This window comes from Esox lucius, chromosome 20 (genome assembly GCF_011004845.1).
Source record: "Esox lucius isolate fEsoLuc1 chromosome 20, fEsoLuc1.pri, whole genome shotgun sequence".
Classification (NCBI taxonomy): Eukaryota; Metazoa; Chordata; class Actinopteri; order Esociformes; family Esocidae; genus Esox; species Esox lucius.
Window position 1 is genome coordinate 5,808,331 of NC_047588.1, and position 22,482 is coordinate 5,830,812.

General features: G+C 44.4%; 1 protein-coding gene across 5 annotated transcripts in view; it reads right to left on the bottom strand.

Moving 5' to 3' along the window:
* Positions 1–16,010, bottom strand: part of LOC105028214 (nuclear factor of activated T cells 1) — a 60,940-nt gene extending 44,930 nt beyond the window's left edge. For 3 of the 5 annotated variants that reach the window (XM_034289103.1, XM_034289101.1, XM_034289099.1), the window contains exons 1-3: positions 15,497–16,010; positions 10,642–11,770; positions 8,461–8,617 (exon numbers count right to left, since the gene is read on the bottom strand). In XM_034289103.1, coding sequence (XP_034144994.1) covers positions 8,461–8,617; positions 10,642–11,770; positions 15,497–15,626 — 1,416 coding nt within the window. In that variant the 5' untranslated portion in view covers positions 15,627–16,010. Of the gene's footprint in view, positions 1–8,460; positions 8,618–10,641; positions 11,771–13,540; positions 13,755–15,450 lie in introns of those variants that run through there. The other 2 variants (XM_034289102.1, XM_034289100.1) reach the window with 2 other exon arrangements.
* Between the last annotated feature and the right edge of the window lie 6,472 nt (positions 16,011–22,482).

A 22,482-nucleotide genomic window follows, 5' to 3' on the forward strand; every position in this document is an offset into this window, starting at 1 on the left:
CTTGCTAAGCCTGTTACTGCATCTTCTGGAAAGTACAACAGACTTAGCAGTCAATCATTGCGCAGTGTGTTCTCCACAAGCCTCAATGCCCAAAGAAATGTAGAGTGTGAAGGCAATGTTTGGCGGTTTGTTGAACATTTGTAAAACAGGGCACATCTACAGTCACCTAAAACAACTACAGAGGAACAAAGACAACTTTCTGGAACAAGGACAACCTTCTGGAACAAGAAGGACAACCTTCTGGAACAGAAAGTACAACCTTCTGGAACAACAAGGACAACCTTCTGGATCAAAAAAACACAACCTCCTAGAACAACAAGGACAATCTCCTAAACAACCAGTGCAACCTAGGACAGCCATGTAACATAGAACAAGTACAACCAACTGGAATGTTGAGAACTCCCTGGGACAAAAATAGAACAACCATTTACCCAACAACTACAACAACTGACACATGGTCTGCAGAAAGAAGCATGGGAGATGGTTGAAGTCCACATGAGAAGAGGAAAAGACTTCTAACCTCAGAAAAAGTTGGCAGAGGACCACATTCCTCAATGTGGTGAAAGTCACCAGATATTTTGGGAAGAAGCTTTGCCTGAGACCATTCGCTAACCCAATCAACCACTTCTGGTGGAACCAAACCTTTAGACCTCCCAGTGTGGACTTGAAGGATTCTCCAAACCTGGAAATCCTCATAAAATCTGCGATCAGTTCTGAACAACATCCGAGATAAATGTTTTACTGGGCAATGGTGGACAGACCTCCATGGTTCAATACAGCTGGGTCTTTGACCACATCAAAGATTGTCACAAGAAATCATTTACACGAGACGGTTCTAACCAAACAAGGTCCATGTGAAAAAAAATCCCACAAATTGCTCAATTATCTTCCCATTGCAAGTGTATCATTTCAAAACCCCCATCTTGAAGTTCATTCTTTTGGAGGTTCGGCCCTGTGTCCGAGGGAAAAAAGTCTGTCAAAGGGAATAAGCGACCCCGTGTTTATTTAAGCAATTGAGTCATGTAACAAAACACAGGCCACATGTAACCCACGACACAGCCTGATTAATGGATTTTTAATGACCTTTGCAATGGGGTCAGGGATTGGGGGAGTAAGCAGAGGTGGACAAACACGTCATTGGAATCTTTTGACCATAGTAATTGTGTTGCTATGTTGGCCATGTTGCCACTTGGTGACAACCAAATAATTAGGACCCCACTCCCGAAGTGTAAAGCAGTGAAGAAATATCAAGCAAGACAAAGAGATGAACTTGCCAGCTGACTGTGAAAAATATTAGTCCAGATTGTCTACAAACTGAAAACAAAACAAGATAGATGTGAAGATCTATAAACTGATGTTGAAACTAGTTAGGTTAGGTTGTCTACACATTTGTCTATAACTGTTGTATATAACTGTTGTTCCATGAAGGAAGGACTGAGGACGGCGTTTCGCTGAGTGGTCGACTGAAAAGGAACTAACGATGTTGCCTTATCCACTAACCCTTCAATTAGCTTTCCCTAGGGCAGTGAACTTTGTTCACTCAATCAGAGAATGATGGTTACATACATTACCAAAAATTATCCTCAAGCATACCTAGGCAGTAGCTAGCTTAATCATTCTCTACAGAGTATTGTACAGAAGTGATGGAGGCAAAACCTACAAGCGTCTCAATACAAAAAAAATCTATCATTACTTGCTTGATTCAACTATCAAGGGAACTAGGGATACTAATTAGGCAGGATTGCTTCCTCCTCTCTTTCTCCACATTCCCCATTTTGTACTCCTCGATCTCTGTTCTGTCTGCAGATTGTCTCCAGCAGCTGTCCCGACCAGCGGGCTAGTCACACATGCTAGTCATCAGTGAGTTACACTAGGGTCAGGAGCTTCTTGAAGTCTCCACATCCCTAGAGAGCACTTCATCCTTGTGGTGATCTCACCGGCAGACACACACCCCCCCCCCCCACTGCTCGCCTTGTTATATTTTACTTACGGTGTCACCGATGGTAATTGTGCTCTGCCGTCACGTGCTACCAGTTACTTCCAACACAGACGAGTCCACCGGGAATGAGGTAAAGAAAAGGTATCATCAACAGCATGAGGTAGAAATCAGAAAAAATTGGAACGGGCTGTTAAAAATTGCATTACGTCTCTTTAGGGTTTAATAAAAGCAAAGTCTCTCACATCTGCACCCACTGTCTCTTTTGTACTTTGCTCCTCGATCGGCTTGGATATTTAACTTCTTTGTGACCACTAACCATTACCAAAGACTCCACGTGGCTTCTTATGGATAAACCACCAGAGAATAAGGCGGGTGGTCTTTTTCTATGAGGGATAATAGGGGGTGGTCTTTTTCTATGAGAGATAATAGGGGGTGGTCTTTTTCTATGAGGGATAATAGGGGGTGGTCTTGATGCCTTTACTCGGCCATGCTGCGCTAGCCTACAATGGCAGTGGCATCCTCCGGTGGCGTCAAGAGCCACGGTGACCTCACAGACAAGGAGGAAGTGATCTCTCAGTGACGCTGGTCTTCCCGACAGCAAAGGAACGCAGATTCCTTGGGGCAAAGTCCTTTGATTCATTTTCCATATGTGCACCCTTGACCCCATTCTTTCCCCTATATCTTCTCGATCTCCTCCTCTCTTGGCTCCCTCCAGTCCAAACACACACACACTAACAGGAATCCTCACAGGAGCGATAGCAAAAGACAAAGTTGAGGAACCGTTGTAAAGTTTAAGTGTGATTCGACGAGGGAGGCTTTGCGCACCTGTGAATCCTACTCAATGTTTGTGTCTTCAGTCGGCCTGTGTGTCTTGACAAAATACCTAATTTTGACCAGATGAGCAAGGCTAAGCTGTGAATGTACTCAAGCTGGACTACATATATTTATCTTTGGAATAATCTAAACCGAATTTCAATCAAAGCGTGATTTGCTGCCATCAGAATGTGAAAGCTTCTGCCACTGGATGTGCCATATTCGTTTACACCCCTGACCACCATCTGCTGGCAAATGAGACAAGTTAGACAACTTCTCCTCTTTCAACACGTGCCACGCAGGATAGACCAAATCTCAAATAAAACAGTTTCTACATGTCAGCTGAAGCATTAATTGTGTAATTGTACGCAGCTGGTTTGTCTAAGTCGTGCTTGGTTTCGATGATGTGTAACTGTGACGGTGTTGAGCTCAAAAGCAGAGCTCCCAACGTCCTTTCCAACATTCATTTCACCATCCATCATGACGGCTGCTAAATTTCAGCCCTGAGACGGTGTTGCTCTGAAGAGGTTTTTCCTTTGGGATTCAAACCACGTTTGCTTTGTTCTCTAAATGGGAATCATATGTCCTAGTCAATGATATCTTAATGAAGTTGAGGTTTGTGTTTCTTAATCCTTTTTCATAGTTTCATAGTTATTGGTAAATCACCTAGGTTTACTTACAATTTAAATTTGAAAAGCCGGGATCTTATATCTGTTCAGTTAAAAAAAAAAAAATAAGTTTGATGGTAAATGTAAACATATAATTTGCATATCCCAAATCATTTTTATCAACACCAACTCTGGAGCTAATAGGTTTAAGTGTTTGTCCAGGGTAGATGGACAGATCACCTAGACAGCTCTGGGTTTCAAACCAGAAACCCTTCAATTACTGGCAACCTAGCACCCATCACAAGAGGCACAAGATGTAAAAACTTGCACTATGCTCTATCTTGAGCCATTGACAGACCTTGTTTAAATATGGTAGGAAAAAAAGACATTCACTTTTGTTTAAGAAAGTGTCTTTCTGGTGAACGTAGCAGCATAATCTGTGCTGTAGAGATTGTAGAGTGATTATACAGGCCTGCACTGAAATGATGTCTCTCTCTCTTCTCTCCACCGAGATTTCATCACTGCCTGGAGAATTATCATGACTCGTAGTCCACGTGGCGCATGCAGCAAGGGGGAGAAAATGCTGGAAGCCGGAGAGTAGAGGAGGGGATGGGAGGAAGCAGCCCAGGCTTTTCCCATTATCAAGCTCCCTCTCCAGTGCTGACAGTCACACAGCAAGCCTTTGCCGTACCCAATTTAATCCACACTCATCAAAGTCGACTCTTTCCCTTCCAGACTGTCTGGTCTTTCTGAGGTGCATCATGGTCGTATTACAACGTACCGACTTGTTAATATATCGGGTTTTCCGAGTTCAAAAATGGCACTTCTCAAAACGTCTGTGTCCATCGCGGCGTCTACCGAATCGAGTGGCTCAGTGTTGTCATCGAGGGCAAGGTTTCAAGTCATGACCCATGTCTAGACCAGCTAAGGACCAATTTCAGAAAAAAAAGGAACTATTTGAAGACTAGCCATCAAGTCATAGCCAACATTCAAGGGTATTACATTTGGGCCGAGTGACGTATTGATGATTTTCAGGCTGATATAAAGGCTGGCCACCGATGTCTTACTTCATAAACCCACCGGCTTCTGGTGGCCATCACCTCAAACCATTTAAAATGCTGTAATTTAGTAAAATTTTTTCCAGTTGATGTTCAATGGTAATTAGTGGTTACCCAATATACCAAGGCTGTGAGTAAGGGAAGCCCCTTCGGAAGCACAACCACAGATTCAGAGGAGCCTAACTGCTCCACAGGGCAAAGGAAAACTGCCATGTCTGCCTCTTATCGAGCAGAACGTGCTGCTGTTCAGTGGGGGCATAGTAGATGCAAAATGTTGTGTGATTTGAGTATTTCATTTATAGAGTGTGTTTCCTATGAGCGTGCTATCTGTGCTAAATGCCATACTGCACTATAAGATCTTTTCCAAGGAACACTGTTTTTTATCTCTGTGGAAACAGTGGCGGTCTCCACTTTACACACTGTGGCATGTGCTGAAGACATCACAACCGGTGAAGTGTCTAATTGAAAACGTGCACACTCGAGGTGTATATGGCAAGGTCCTTCATGACTTCATGAAGTATAAAGGTAGCTGTACTGTAACACATACCCAAAGGAGAGGAAAATGTAGACATGAATGCGTTAATTGGGATGAGAGCCATGTCCTGTTGAAAATTACAGCATTGGATTTACCATGTCTTTCTTTTCAAAAGGAAGAGTTAATGACGGAGTGAGAAGCCTGTCGTAGACAAAGGCCCTGTCATTATAATTACACTATATAGTCTATCCATATGTTGCACCTACGACACTGTGTGTAGGATCTAATTCTTCACAGGTGTTGTCTAACGCTGCACGGGTGTCTACGTGTTTCCAAGGGTTTTCCGGTCTCAATGTAAACCTGAATGAAATGCCTTGGTTGCCTCAATGTCTCTTCCACCACAGTTCACATCCCAGAGGACCACACCCCCCAGGTCGCTTCCCCTTCAATCCAAAAATAATTCCATGCAATTCCACTTTGGCAATCATTCGGGTTCTGTCATAATATCGGTTTCTCCGGAAAAAGACATCCATCATGAGGAGGTGGTCTACGGTGTGAAGGAAGGTAGTGGAGATCAGGTTGGTGATCTGAGCATGCCTTTTGGAAAACGTCGTGCAGACGTCGGACATAGCTGTGGTGAGCAAAGGGGAGCCTGGAGAAATATGGGGGGGGGGGCAAGGGGGAGGGGGGTGGCTCGTTTGGATCGGCCACCGGGTTCAGGACGTGGTATGCCATCATGAGAAGTGTGTGAGAAGAGGCCTGCAGGACAGGAGGTCTTACACACAGGAGTAACAATGAATTGAGGAGCCAGGGTGCGAGACGGCAGTGGAGCTGAGGAGGCGTGGGGCGGGGTGAGGAGGGGTGAGGCGGGGGGGGCGGGGGTTGCAGCTCGGGTTCTGGCGTCTCCAATACTGCGAAAGGGGCCGGTGGAGATCGGCGACCACTGTTACAAAGGAACGTCACCAAAACAAAGAAGAGCCTGTGCATTGGGCGTCCGGGGTTAGAAATAACACCTCTGTTCATTATGCTGGAGGTATAACAGACACTGAACAGTCGTGCCGACGGGGACGGTGGGGGTAGCTTACACCACTTCGAGTAACTGTTTTGTCACTCAGCTGTTCATCAGGCAGTGCTCTTGGGGTCGTGCCGCGACGCCTCATTAACCGACAGGTCAAAGACACAGTGTGTCTTTGTGTTTCTCCCCCTTGTTGTTTTTCAACCATGATGAATGTGTCACAAACACTCGCCTGTGATTTGCCTGTGCAACACCTGCGATGTACCGCTGTTGCCGTTTGGGGAGATTCAGCCAGCACTGGGAGTGTTTGTGCCACGAGAGAGGTTTGAGGAATGGGTGGCTCACCGGGAACGACATCGGCAGTGAAGCGGTAGACCCCCTGGGCCCTTGGTGGTGGTGGGGGGGCAACCCCCACCCAAACTCCTCCTCTTCCTCAAACCACCAGCCAACCCAAGTGGCCAACCGGGGCCCTAATCAGCAGGAAGCAGCAGGTCTCTTGGGGTAACACAGCTGAGACCCAGTTGCCTGCCTGGTGACTCCCTTGCCCTGCATTTTTCCTCTTGCCACCCTTGCGCCTCTTTCTGCCTCCCGTATCTCTCTCTCCCTTCCTGTTCCTGCCGAGGTGCCTTATTCTATCTGCCGAACCACTGTACACTTACACCGCCAGCCCCTGCCAGTCAATACCCAGCCCTGCAGGCTACCCAGGGTCTATGGTGGGCCCTTTTACAGCTTGCTTGGTGGCTGCACAGAATGAGTAAGAGTGTGAGACTCATAGAGAAAAAGAGAAAGAGAGAGAGAGAGAGAGAGAGAGAGTGAGAAAGCTTTGTGATGAAATACTGTTTTCACTTCACGTTGCATAATTTGCCTGACCTTCAGTGTTGTCTGCCAACAAACTTCCAGTCAGAGGCTCAGTTCTTCTGACATCCTCTAGAGATGTTATACTGGAGGTATTAAATAATTGTTGAGTCAAAGTCAAAATAGCATTAGAATGGCTTCAATTGAGGAGCTGAAAATAAGTTTCTCTAAACCACAAATATTTTACCACCATGATCAGGCGAACAAAGCCGTTAAGTGTTTTACAGTATGTGATAAGGTGTAGGTGGAAGTAGAACCTTCTCCATTACAGAGAAGATAGGATGTGTTGAACAGAGGAAAAAGGAAAAAAGGTGACATTGATGTCTGTTGTTCTTAATAGACCTCAAACAGAGTTTCTCTCAGGGTTTAGCAAATTGGAACTTTCAATTCAACTCAGTTCCCACAAGAGTGTCCGTATAAGAAGAAAGTACACCCATCAACTTCACCCTAAAAAACCTCTGGGAAAGACTTCCCATATGAACAAAGGTGTCATTCTAAGTCGCCACTCCTGACTCACCACTGAGACCCCCTTAAAAGCTGACACACTGTGTGAGTCACTGAGTAGTGTAAACTAAAGTAAATCAAGTCTAGTTTAACCTGCCAAAAATACTCAACTGGTCACTCTCAAAGAACCCTGGGCAGATGGAGGAGGAGAATGTCCACATCTCAGCACTATGTTGAAATACAAGTTTAAGGGTTGTCACTGGTTTTATTTAGAGGGAGAGACTTGACATGCTACGTATATAAAAACTTACTTGGGATGCAACAGCTGTTGTGAAAATGTAGAAACTCAGCAGGTTGGGAGAGGTTGCGATGAAAACATACATTTTCGAATGATGCCTCTTGCATGCGTTGAAGATAAGTAACTGGGGTCTGCCCGTTGCCGAGGCAATTTGCTACATGTGTTTTACTGTGGTACATCAACAATACATGACAAACCTTGAGGTGACACTGTTCTTATAAACTGGTTACAAACCAATGTTTGGCATACCTGTAGTATATGGTCTATTTTAATCTGAGTACTTCAAACCCATTGTGCTGAGATATGGTATATGAGGCAGGAAACCACCGGTATCACAAGAAAGCCCTGTTCTAATGTACCTCAAAACCCCTAGGCTACTGGTATTACCGGTATGTGGCTAATATATCATGGTATTTCGCTGTACCCAATGCATTATGAACAGCTCTTATATTAACCATAGATATATTTCAGCACATCAGCATTCGGTTTGAAACTACACAGTTTATAATTCCATAGTATAAAATACACATTAAATACATATGGACAAACACACAAACACACACATGCACACAATCAGCCCCACCCTAGCCCTACACAAGACCATCTTAGTTCCTTACCGGGGTCCCCGCCTTGAGTAAACCGAGACGTCTGAACAGCGTGACAGGCTGAGAGAAAGGAGCTCTGTGCTGGGCCGCCGCCGTGGCGAGGGTGACGTGACTTCTAGGAGCTCTGCCAAGCTCAACGTTGAGAGGTGACGGCCGTGTTCCGCGCTAATTGGGTCAATATGTCCGACCGCTCCTGACAGGGAGCCTTCACCACAGACGTAGGCCGACTGCCTGACTTCAAGGGCCATTCATAACAAAGCGCTCATGTGCTGGCATAACCACGTGCGATCCGACCCCCCCTATACACACACACAAACACACACACACACGCACGCTAGGGAATCAGGTACCTGTACGACGGGGTGACCTCCGGACGGCGCTTTGACCGCCCCTCGGCTCCCTTCCGTTTCGTAGTGGGCCCGGTGGTGGGATTTGGGCTGGACCTCGATTTGAAGACTGTACGGGCCGGAGCAGGAGGGCAACTGCCAGTCCAGGGCGGGCAGAGAGCTATGACAAAGAAAGACAACGGTGGGTATATCCGTGGAACAAGCAAATAGTCTCTTACAATGAAATCCCACAAACAATCCCAGCTGCCTGAATAATGAGTTCCAGTTAGCGGTTCTATACCTGTCACGTCGTACATGGACATATATGCGCTATGTTGAAAATAATAAAAAAGGTGGTTAAAATGCAACCCAGATTGAACAGCCAGACTAGCTACAAATGCACGCAGATGGATCAGATTCAGTTAACTCCAGATCTGTGTTTGCCTTGTTAAACAGTGTCCCTGATCCTTTCCATTCCATCACCGGCGCGCTGGCTCTAATCGAATCACTTGAAGTCATAGCCTGACGTATGTAATTCCTAAAGCCCTGGCAATAATTGGTTGCTCCTTTTGATGACCGCTAAATGAGAGAAGCATGTGCTCTGGTTAGCCTGCAGTGGGCTATTTTTTAATCAGGTCACGGCGACAGGTGGGGAGCGGACAAGTGGCTGAGGTGTTTTCACAGCACGACAGTACAAGTAGTTTGTAGGCTTAACGTAGATGAACGAATGCATTGGTGGGACTGTAAATGATGGGAGGAGCTGTCACCCCTTTGCCAATTTGCCAAACTTATTGCTCCGGCCAAATGCCACGTTTACAAATGTTTGTTCTCCTCAGTTAGTCTGGGTCATGCTCCTTTGCAGATGATTTCTAGACTGCAAACACATTCTAACCATTCGGATCGGTGCCAGAGTCAGAACCCACTAACGGACTGCAGAGTTTTTGGTATGTGTCATTGATTTAGAAAATCAAATAGATCAGAATTTTTGTGCATTTCCACATCATCACAAACAACTTCAACAGTCTCAGACTGAAGTAAGAATTCAGTTGTAGTCAACAGGCAAATCATCAAACCAAAAAAACCCAACACAATCCTTTATTTTGAAATAAACAATGTAACCAATTACCCCGGCAACTCCCTGGAACACCCTAAAGAGCGTGGTATCTGTCACAGCTGGACACTCATCATTTCCTTGTTCAGAAGCTCTGAGGGAATTATCCCAGCTTCTCATGCGAAAGACTGCCGAGATATCGAACCAAAACAAACATTCGCCAGACAATATTTCACTGTGCCGGATGCCTGTGAAGCATAAAACCCCTGACCTAAAGACTTGCCACGAAAGTCAATCTCTGGCATCCTCTTGGAACTTCCAGGGTGTTTGTTGACCCAAAACGAACTGATTTCCCCTCTCTCGGACTTTATCAGCCCTGGCCGAACATGACATCATGTTCAGCGGCTGAAGAGAAAGGGCTGGACAAGACAGCATACGGGAGCCGGCTATGAGATTACCCCTCCGACCACTTCCTTGGCCAAGCTTGTCACCAGCACTTCCTGTTTCTCCATTATCTTAATCAAACACTTGATTTCCGACAGGAAAGTGTGCCAGAGAGGGAAAGAGAGACAAAAAACAGCAAGGTCTGTTGTGAATTGAAAAGGTTACCCAGTAAAAAAACGGGATTTAAAAAACAATAACGCACGTGTGTGTGTTTTTTGTGTACAGGGTTCCTATGGTAACATGCTCAAGTGCTCCTCCCTGCGAAGTATAATTTATGAAATGTTTTTTTGATCTTCAAAGGAAAGTTTTCTTGGAAGTGGTTCAGCGAATGCGCTTGGACAGCTCCCTTTCCCTGTGTTCTTTGAAGACCAACAATGTTATACTCGCGGTAAATAAACAAGTTTAATTTTAGAAACTGACAAGTAAAAACACAGGATGGCTTAACACCAGCGCAGGTGGGGGAATTGTTCTTCGTGGGGAAACTAATGGGTTTGACCCAGAGTCGGATGTCAAATCATAAATCTTATAAATCGAGTAAACACCTTGATGAACTGCATTGTCTTTCCCAAGTCTACATCAAGACAAAAGTCTAATTATGATCTGAATGCTTTTGTTTCAAACAGTTGGTTTCAAACAGTTGATAACAAATTATGACATTATACCATTCATTAACCCTCACCCTCCTAGTTCTGCATCCTGTACCAACCTACCTGAGGTAAGGTTTGGGCTTGGACCAGGAGTAGGGGTTCTGTGGGACATCCAGGAAGCCTGCGCAGTAACCCTCCTTCTTAAAAGGCAGGCGGGAGATGTAGTCCTCCTGGAGGAGTTCGCTCCCACGGACCATTTCCTCCCCTTCGGGCTCCGTCTTCAGGCTCACGGTGGGGCTGTGGTCTAGGTTGGTTTTGCGGGCCTTGATAGGGATGCCCTCGCCCATATCTACCACTCCATCCGTGGTGAGAGCGTTGATGGCCGCCACAATGGCGGAGTTCGTGTACTGGTTGGTGTTGGTCTGCCAGTTTTCGTCGGTGACGCTTACCCTGGGCGAACCTCGAGGAGAGGGGGTGGGGGACTGGTTGGGCGTGTATGAGGGCTGCCTGTAGGGAGCGCCGTTGAAGCTGTACTTCCTTTTCCCAGCGCCGCTGCTGCCGCCGCCGCCTCCCCCGCCACAAGCCGGGGAGTTGGGCCTGGAACTTCCATGCTGCCCTTGCCCCGCCCATCCCTCCTCAGCCTGGGACCCGATCTGGGGGGAGGTGGAAGGCGACTGGCGGGGGGAGGTGGAGGGAGGCCCGAGGGGTGCGTGCGGGCACGAGAGGAGTGAGGACGAGCCTTTTGGGGAGACGCAGGGCGACTGCCATGGTGAGTTCTGGGGCGAGTTGTCGTAGTTGTAGAAGCCTGACTCGTAGGACGACGCGTCTGAGTTGCAGCTGCGGGAGGATGCGCTGCTAGCCGGGCTCAGGCAGCTGGGGTCGCGGTAGCCGTCGGCGTTCGGCAGCGTCAGGGTCACGATGGAGTTGACCCCGCGCTTGTGGTGGACCGTGTGGTCCAGGCTGCCGCTCTCCTCCACCTCCTCCTTGGGGTACTGGTGGTGGTAGGTGGTTATCTCGATGCGGGGGCTCTCCAGGGCCGGGGCCCCGTTGGGCCTCATGCCGTGGGGAACGTAGTAGCCCTGGGTCGGGTTGTGGTGACTGTTGTCCTCATGGAGGCCGTAGCCTGTCTGGTGGCAGGAGGACATGGAGATGACAGGGCTGGACTGCATGTTGTGATACTGGGAGGCCAGACAGGGGTTTCCCATGCCCAACGGGAGGGACAGGCTGACGTTCGGAGTGTAGCTAAAAGCCTCTGAAAAACACAAACAAAAAAGTGCACCGTCAATAGGCCACTATGCAAAACTTTCACCACAAAAGAAGCTGCCTTTTTTTGACTGTGTCAATCTGCCTAGACTAAGGGTGGGAGGTAAGCCTAAAGGCTAGCGCATCTGACCGGTATCCAAAAGGTAGCTAGATGTCATCCCAGACCTAGCAAGGCAAGAAATATGTCACTATGTCCCTGAACAAGGTGGTAGACACTAATTCCTAACTAGGTCATTGCTATAAATGTGTTCTCCGATAAAACAAGGCTAAGACAATATCCAAGGCAGTATTTGTCATGGTTATTTATTAAAACTTTACTTCAGGCTATGCATATCAGGTAAGTCTTCATAAAAACTAAATCACAGGTACAAAATAAACAGGCCCAAACATTAATTCTATTGAACAGATAAGTTCCCCTGAAATGTGTAATATTTGTAGATTTTTAACAGTCCATCTGAAACCGCGTTGAACTGACTTTGGCGACTAGAGCACCCACGACAGCAGAGCAGTGACAGATACTTTATTTGATTGATAGCTTCACTCACTGTGTGAATTAGGACTCTCCCCTATGGAAAGCTAACAGCACTCTGCACATCTCTGAGCTTGTGATTAAGTCCGAGAGTTTACAGCTGCTGAGGCACATGCATGCGCACGCACACAGAAATACACACACACACACACACACATGCACACAGAAATACACACACACACGCACACAGAAATACACGCACACAGAAATACACACACAGACACAAATAGATGGACGCACCCATACATGCAAACCATTTCTAAGGCACATGCTCACATACATATGCCAGCACGCACTCACAGACACACACTAGCACGCACTCACAGACACACGAGAAAACACGCACCCACACCACGAGCTAACACTCACTCACATCCACGAACGAACCCTCACACACACGCACTCACTCACAAAAGCAAACACTCACTCACAAGCAAATACACAAACAGAAGGCAGCAGCAAGTTGGCTAAAGAACAAAAAAAGTATGTCTTCGATTTTGAAGATTTTATATAAGATAGTCCTTTGTATCATCGAAACATCTACTTTTCAGGTGAAACTCAGGCTCACAAATGAAAACCACACAACCATCGTTCAGTCACAGCAGTGCACTGAACTAGGGCAATCCCCCGCACCTTGTGAGCTATATTTGTTCACCACAAGTCTACGCAAACAGGACATCACATGAAACAAACTTGTCATGCACCATAGAATATGCGGTTAGACTGTCTAAAATTAGTTAATGGCAGACTATTTCCAGAAACAGTCGTAGGTCAAATTCAAATTGTTTGTGGTAGGACTTGAGTTTTGTTTTTCTGCTACTGATCAACAAAGCAATTCGTAAATCTTTACACCAGGACCAAGAGAAGTAACAACATGACCATCAGATTATGCTAGAGAAATATAATTGAAATAAAAAAAAATAGCCAAAATAGCTAGATATTTTCTAATACTTATAAATGATGTGGCTGAATATCACAATGAAAAATGATGGTAAGCAAAATGCAACAAATAAAAAATAGCTTCCTATTATGGTTTAAGTTACGAAATATATATATATTTTTTTTGTTGTTGTTGGAATAAGACACCTCTCACAAAAAGCTGAAAATAATAACACTGGGCTCACTTTCATATAATACAGAACAGAACCGAATAAATCACTCAGACAGTTTGCAACCACCACAAGTTCAGGACCACACAACAACCCCGTCCTGAGCCCCAACCCCACCCACCTCTTTCAGGCCTGTGGTCACGCTCTCCCCCTTGGCTGTACTCAAACAGAAAGTTGAAGTCAAACTCTGGTTCATCACGAAGGGAGCTCATCCTCGCTTCGGCTAATAATGAGAAAGGGTGGCAAACTCTTCTTATTTTTGTCTGTCAGTGCCGTCTGTCTCTGTCAACATCAGAATCCCTCCACTAGAGCTAAACAGATGCTGATACCCTGAGAGAGGGTAACACCGTCTGACTACAGATTTGACTGCACTATGTTTTTCCTTGTCTTTTTCTGTGTGTGTGTGTGTGTGTGTGTGTGTACTACACTAAGTCTCAGTAAACTCTCTGTTTCAAACACATAAGCCACTTCCACCCACACACATAGGGACATTCGTTCAGTCGTGTTATCTCTGCAGATGTTAAATGTTGCACTTCCAGGTTTGCGTCAGCTGCGCGCTGAACTAACACAGTGTCAGTTTGGTGGAGGGGTAGTGGGCTTGGGGCTCTCCAGGGAATAAGCAAATGCAAGAATAACAATCAGTGTGACTTGCTTTTTGGACGTTAAGGTGCCAGAGAGCAAACAATTCATGGGGTGAATATTGCGCTGTACACGCCATTTAATTTGTCTCCCTCTTTGTCTTTAAAAACATTCAAAGCTCTGACATTGCCACAACAATCCATAACCCTTTCTGCCCAATACACGAGGAACCAACTAAATCTAAAGGTCCCTAAATAGCATCAAAGCCCGCATCTGCTGAGAGTCTTGGTCTAAAATCAGTTTTGCCTTTAGGCCTGGATAAGATTATATGGACAGATCCTGGACGAGCACTCCATCTCTGAGGTGCCCACGCTGGGTCCAGACAGAGTGATCCCCCGGATCAGCTATGCGGTCACAGCTAAAGTCCTCTGTAGGCCCTTGTAGTCAGGGGTTTAGGGGCTTGCAGTGACTGATCACGAACGCCTGCTTGTGGCCAAGTCCCCGTGGAGAGAGGGTCTGCGTTGGAGCAGGCATGTTCCTCTGTTGGTTACCAGAGGAAGGGGTCTGAGTGTGTGTCTGCAATACTGCTGTTGTCAGCAGACTGCTGAGGTAGCGGTTAAGTGTACGCCCCGGCCAAGCAAGCTCCAAGCTCGCGTTCACACACACACACACACACACATGCACGGAGAGAGAGAGAGAGAGAGAGAGAGAGAGAGAGAGAGAGAGAGAGAGACAGACACACACGTGTCTGGTATCAATTATGAGGCTTATGAAGGACTGAAATGAATAAGAACACACCCTCAACCAGTCCACCATCTCGAAACCTCAAAGACAAATGAAATCCTAAATCCACATTAAGTCAATGACATCACTGGAAGACATGTTCAGTCTAATTTATTAAAAGTGTCAAAGTTATATCAATGAGGTGAATGGTCCAAGAAAAGATGCATGAAGTCTTGCATGCATTCAATTGTTAAAAAGAACAACCATAACAAAAAATACGAATGCATTTTTTCACCCTGACCAAATAAACAAAAATAAGTTGTAGTAAATGAATGATTACTATCACAGGGCACAATATTGGACAGCTATAAATAAATATGGTACCCTACGAAAAACAGCGTTTAATGAACATACATTTAGTTGCTAGTTAAAACTGTTAGTGGCGCAGTGACCTGTTATGGTGAACAAATTAACACTGGCTTGCAGCTATACCCTTCCAGTATGCTATGGTTATACGCACTTTATAATGTGCGCGCCGACAATGAAGGCACCGACACCTATTGGTCGTGACGAAAACCATAGCCTACCACACAACTGCAACTGTAGAATACACGCGTAAAACGTGTGTAAAACTTGATTATAATTCGCATGCATGAATAAGAAACGGAGGATTTGAGAAATACTCGTGTAAAAATGGATGCTGTAAAACAGCGAGATCATAACTTTTACCGTTGCCACGTCAAATTAACGTAAACACAAGTCCAGAGCCGGTTACCTTCTTCTGCAGACTTCATCACGGCAGCAAGGGTGGTGAGAAACTGCAATCCTCTTTCCTTTCCCAGTGCGTTTGGGAGGACTCGTCCGAAATTGAACTTGGGGCTGCTAAAACAGCTGGTATCCTGCATTCAACTAGCGACTAGTCTACTTTTGTGGTAGCGACGGTTAGTAAAAAAAATTCAAAGTCAGTAGCTTGCTCTACGAGGACTGCAAAAAAATTATATGAATGGTATGTTTTAGACTGAAAAAATGTGTGTTAGTCAAAATAAATATAAACGAATCATTTGCAAATCAAAGAGTAAACTCGAATGCTGATTTGAGATTAATTAAACATTCGCATCCATGTGCCAGCGCACCGAGATAAAATGAAATGGAAAAGGCTGGCATCAGAGTAGCCTAAAGTATAAATGCTTATCTTCACAGCAGTTCTCACACTCGTGGTAGCCTGTGCGGTAAGATGAGTTTTGCTGTCTTTTAGGCTTTAGCCTAACCAAAAGGACTCCCAGACCCGGTGGCTGTGACGCGCAGGGCTTGTCAGAAGGGGCTGGCTCCATCGTTTTTAAAGCTGGAAAACACCTCATGTTAGATGCACCGCCCCTTTAGGAATGACGTTATCTCTGCCTACTAGCTTGCTTTAGGACTCCATCCATTCCGTCGAGGGATTCCATAGGACGTGGGAGGGTTGAAGGAGACAGCGGTGTTTTGGAGATTTTCTTCTGTTTATTATGTGGTTTTCATTCCTTTTCGGTGATCTTGCGTCGTTTTGCGCAAGGTATGATGAATAACATCCATAGCCACATTTAGGCTCCTCAGTCATGATAATATTTATATTAGCCAATATGTCTAAAAAAAAAAAAAAGTAGACTGTTGACTCTGGTAAAAAGTGAAATCACTCCACAAAACCCAAATTAGCCAAGACCTTGAAAAATGTTGGTTTTGTGATAAATGCAGTTGATAAAGACTATGAGTAAATTAGATTGGTCTGGATGAGGAAGCTGACTACTAGGGTCAGTTGCAATGAAGAAAAGCAACAGCAACAACAAACCTTTACTGGACTTTAAACAAAAGCACACAAATACAATCAGTCCATAGTCTTAGACCTGAATTCTATTGATTAAGCAGAGGGATTTGACAAGTTGTTATTCCTCCCCTGAGACCAGGCTAAGTTTTATTATCAGGGCCATTTCAGGACATTTCTCCTACCCAGCAATACCACATTTGTCTTGATTATTTTTATTTTTATTGTTATTTTTATTGTTTTACCAAGGCTTTGATTATAACAGAGTTGTGCTATGACATTGCTGAAAAAAGCCCTCACCTGGCACCTGTTGAAAATCCAGGTAGGTCCTATACAATTAAATATTCAGTGTATATCGAGCCTATTCTTTTGTAATACATATATCCTCATGACGCTTTCTAGTAGACAGTCTTCAAAGTAACTCAGGCACCTATTGAAGGAGAGACCTTCAAAGTAACTCAGGCACCTATGTGAAACAGACAAATCCCAACTTTCAGTAATAATAACACAACCCCATTTCCAAAAAACCTGGGATGCTGCGTAAAATGTAAATATAAACAGAATGCAATGACCTGCAAATCATTTAAACCCTATTTTCAATATAGACCACATATCAAATGTTGAAACTGAGACATTTAATTGTTTATTGAAAAATATATGCCCACATTTCAAAACAGTCGGAACAGAGGCAACAAAAGTCTGTAAAAGTTGGGTAATGCTAAAAAACTAAACCTGGGGGAATAACACATAACTAATTATGTTAATTGGCAACAGGTCAGTAACATGATTGGCTATTAAAAAATGATTCAGAGGGAATGGGTCTGTCAGAATTGTGGAGGGGTTCACCACTGTGAAAGACTGCGCAACAAATGGTGCAACACTTTAAGAATAACGTTTGTCAATGTAAAATTACAAAGAGTTTTGGGATCTCAACATCTACAGTACATAATATCATTAAAAGATTCAGTGAATCTGGAGAAATCTCTGTATTCAAGTGACAAGGCTGAAAAAACAATATTGGATGGCCATGATCTTTGGGCCCTCAGGCGGCACTGCATTAAAAACAGACACGATTCTGTAGTGGAAATTACTGCATGGGCTCAGGAACACTTCCGAAAACCATTGTCTGTGAACACAGCTGCATCCACAAATGCAAGTTACAACTCTACCATGCAAAGAGGAAACCATATATAAACAAGATCCAGAACCACCACTGCCTTCTCTGGGCCCAAGCTCATTTAAGATGGACTGATGGGAAGTGCAAGACTGTCCTGTGGTCTGACAATTTTTTTTTTGGGGAATCATGAACGCCACATTCTTCAGACTAAAGAAAAGAGTGACCATCTGGCTTGTTATCAACACACAGTTCCTGTCTGCAGTCCAGACCTGTCACCCACTGAAAACCTTTGGTGCATTATGAAATGAAAAATACGACAAAGGAGACCCTGAACTGTTGGGCAGCCGAAATCCTATATCAAGCAAGAATGAGGAGACCAAAACTACAGTTATTGGTCTCCTCAGTTCCCAAACAATTACAAAATATTGTTTAAAAAAGAGGTGATGCAACATAGTGGTAAATATGCCTCTGTCCAAACGTTTTTGGGAATGTGTTTCTGGCTTCAAATTCATAATGGGCATATATTTTCTCAGTTTTGACACTTTATATGTTGTCTTTGTACTATTTTCAATTAAATGTAGGGATAAATGATTTGCACATCATTGCATTCTGTTTTTATTTGCATTTTATGCAGCTTCCAAACTTTTTTGGAAGCTGGGTTGTAATAAAACTATCCATAGTAAACAGTTGGGCTGGACACTGTATGCCCTATTAACTCTGACTCCCATGTTAGCTGTCCTTTCAACAGAGATCCTAAACATCAATATCTGTGCAGCTACTCCCAGCGGTCCGTATTTAGTGACAGTTTGAATAATAGGCAGAGCAATTCTTCTTGAACCAGCGCTGAAAACTTCTGGGTCCTCCCCCCCGAACCTGAAAAAGTAACTGGCAAGTTAAGCACAGAGGATCATCACACATAATCATCAGCAGACGTCCCGGGCGTTGTGGGGCGATGGTGTGTGTGTGTGTGTGTGTAGGGGGGTGGGGGCTGGGGCAGCGTTAGCACTCTGGCCAGGGATGGGGGGTTTAGTACGCTGTTTTCTTTGCCTACATTAGCTGTCTGGCGTCCACTGTGGCTTGGCTGCCTCACTTCTCCGAGCTTCTGGATGAAAAAGACATATCACATACTTAAGAAGATAAATTGTGGTATTAACCATTGGTCGGAAAAAAAAAAAGGAGCTGCAGAAAATCAGAGTCCAGTATCATTTGGTTGGGGTCGGGGGGGGGTGGGGGGGGGGGGGGTTCTGTTACCCCTTGTTTACATCTCCAGTCAGATCGGGACTTTTTGCTCCTTGGCAAGTACAGTCTAATTGGAATGTCATTCTGAATCAGAGAGAAAGGCCATGACACCTCCTAATGCCACGACTTGGTCAGTTCTCTACCATGGTCTCAAGTGTCTTCATGCATGTATGTTGTTTATCGAGAACGGGGACGGCGAGGAGTATTTGGAGGTAATCGTGTTTACTTGAAACGCAACGATTCCCTTCCTATGAAGACGTCATCATTCATAGCACGTCTACATCTGGCCCAGTGTGTGCTTTGTGCGCGCTGAGACACACACACACACACACGATGAGCAACCACAACATGTCTGCAGAGAGCATTAGAGACACGGCATGTCTTAGGCTGAGATTTATGAGCAGTCTGCTCCTCGCTTGTGTTTTCATGCAAAAATGATTATTGCTCTGTCTTGTAAACAGACATTCACGGTTTCAACGTTTAAGGACTGAAAGCTGTTGCTGCGGTCGCTTTCACTGCTTCACTTCTGTGGTCAGTGGATGCAAGCTTGGCATCAGTTGAACTGCACAGTAACATACACACACTTACACACATACACCCACTTACTGACAGTAAACGTTTGATCTTAACTTTCTTGTTTGGCTGAAGTGTGTGCATGTTTGTTTGAGTGCAGTGAGTGAGTCTGTTTTGGAGAGTTTTAGATAATCATGTATTCAGTGCTGCACACTTAGCCCCTCTTGTCTCAAACCAAATAGAAAAGACTTGCTAAGTATTCCTACTTTACTGGGGCGAATACAGTCAACGAAGGGTGGAAGTGGAATTGTGTTTATTTGAGTTATTATGGAATATTAACTGCATGTTATTGCTGTCTTACCATTTTACCATGTACTTACAGAGAAAAGGTCATTTAAGTGCCATAAAAGAAAGTTTATAACCAAGCTGCCTACTGAATAAATCACACATGTTTGTGCTGTTTGAGAATACGTTTCTGAGGGAGCAGATTTGAAAGTAATAAATAAAAAGTAAAAAAACATATTGAGATGTATTAACCTAAAACTACCAAGGGATCTTTTTGATTGGACCCCAAAGGCGATTTATAGAATTTATTCTAATGTTTCTGACTTTGTCAGTCAATTTGTTCTTAATAAAACCAAAATCATAGTTTAGTGTTTCAGCATCAGTAGACATTCTTTGGGTTAATTTTGACTGCTGCCTGAAATACCTAATTCTGTGTAAAGTCATTTCATAGGTAGGACATAGCAGGTTATTAACTCCACCAGGGGGTGGAGAAAGACCTGTATCAGTGATTTTGACCAGGGTTACTTCAATGTACCCAAGGTTGTTGTTTTTCTACACCACGTATCATATGACTCTAGAAAACTACCATGGTTGTGTGCATATAGAAGTGTGCCAATTGTAAACAAAGTATTTGAGTGTTATATAGAACTACAATATTAAACTCAAATACCTTCCACAACCACACAGAGAGTTAACCAAAATATATCTATTTAAATCCTGGTTTAGCGAAACACAAAATAGGAAGTGTCCATAAATGGTGGTGGGGGAGATGTTGCTATGATCTTGACCAAATGGACAGACCACCTGGACAAATGGAGTAACTTGGGTGAATAGGGAACCACATTTAAATAACCTAAGAAATATGTTATCTTGCAGTCAAAACAACTCAAATAACATATACTAATATAATTAAAAAAAAATTGTTTCATTACTAGAGATACTATAGCTGGCTGTGGGGTAAAAAAAAATACAAACAACAATGCCATATTTTTGTCATTTGAGATCAATGGATGAATCACTTTTTGAAAATCATTTAAAATATTGCTGTTCAAGTGCCAGTCTTATTTCTCTCGTAAATGTGAAGATGTAAAATCTTCAGAATTATTTTTTTACTACAATCAAATGATGGTGACTCTGTTTGACACTACCAACATGGATTTTACTTTGAAGAAAACTCTTTTATTACATGAGGGAATAAATATACAGTATCTCACAAAAAGTGAGTACACCCCTCAAATGTTTGGGGGCTGGGACAACACTGAAGAAATAACACTTTTCTACAATGTAAAGCAGTGAGTTTACAGCTTGTATAACAGTGTAAATTTGCTGTCCCCCCAAAATAATTCAACACACAGCCATTAATATCTAAACTGCTTGCAATAAAAGTGAGTACACCCCTAAATGAAAATGTCCAAATTGGGCCCAATTAGCTATTTTCCCTCCCCGGTGTCATGTGACTCGTTAGTGTTACAAGGTCTCAGGTTGAATGGGGAGCAGTATGTAAAATTTGGTGTTATCGCTCTCACACTCCCTCATACTGGTCATTGGAAGTTCAACATGGCACCTCATGGCAAAGAACTCTCTGAGGATCTGAAAAAAATAACTGTTGCTCTACATAAAGACGGCCTAGGCTATAAGAAGATTGCCAAGACCCTGAAACTGAGCTGCAGCACGGTGACCAAGACCATACAGCGGTTTGACCGGACAGGTTCCACTCAGAACAGGCCTCGCCATGGTCGACCAAAGCAGTTGAGTGCACATGCTCAGCGTCATATCCAGAGGTTGTCTTTGGGAAATAGACGTATGAGTGCTGCCAACATTGCTGCAGAGGTTGAAGGGGTGGGGGGTCAGCCTGTCAGTGCTCAGACCATACGCCGCACACTACATCAAAGTGGTCTGCATGGCTGTCGTCCCAGAAGGAAGTCTCTTCTAAAGATGATGCACAAGAAAGCCCACAAACAGTTTGCTGAGTATAAGGAGACTAAGGACATTGATCACTGGAACCATGTCCTGTGGTCTGATGAGACCAAGATAAACCTATTTGGTTCAGATGGTGTCAAGCATGTGTGGCGGCAACCAGATGAGAAGTACAAAGATTGTCTTGCCTACAGTCAAGCATGGTGGTGGGAATGTCATGGTCTGGGGCTGCATGAGTACTGCCGGCACTGGGGAGCTACAGTTCATTGAGAGAACCATGAATGCCAACATGTACTATGACATACTGAAGCAGAGCATGATCCCCTCCCTTCGGAGACTGGGCCGCAGGGCAGTATTCCAACATGATAACGACCCCAAACACACCTCTAAGACGACTACTGCCTTGCTAAAGAAGCTGAGGGTAAAGATGATGGACTGACCAAGCATGTCTCCAGACCAAAACCCTATTGAGCATCTGTGGGGCATCCTCAAATGGAAGGTGGGGAAGCGCAAGTTCTCTAACATCCACCAGCTCTGTGATGTCATCATGGAGGAGTGGAAGAGGACTCCATTGGCAACCTGTAAAACTCTGGTGAACTCCATGCCCAAGAGGATTAAGGCAGTGCTGGAAAATAATGGTGGCCACACAAAATATTGACACTTTGGGCCCATTTTGGACATTTTCACTTGGGGGTGCACTCACTTTTGTTGCTAGCGGTTTAGACAATAATGGCTGTGTGTTGTGTTATTATGAGGGGACAGCAAATTTACACTGTTATACAAGCTGTACACTCACTACTTTACATTGTAGCAAAGTGTCATTTCCTCAGTGTTGTCACATGAAAAGATATAATCAAATATTTACAAAAATGTGAGGGGTGTAGTCACGTGAGAT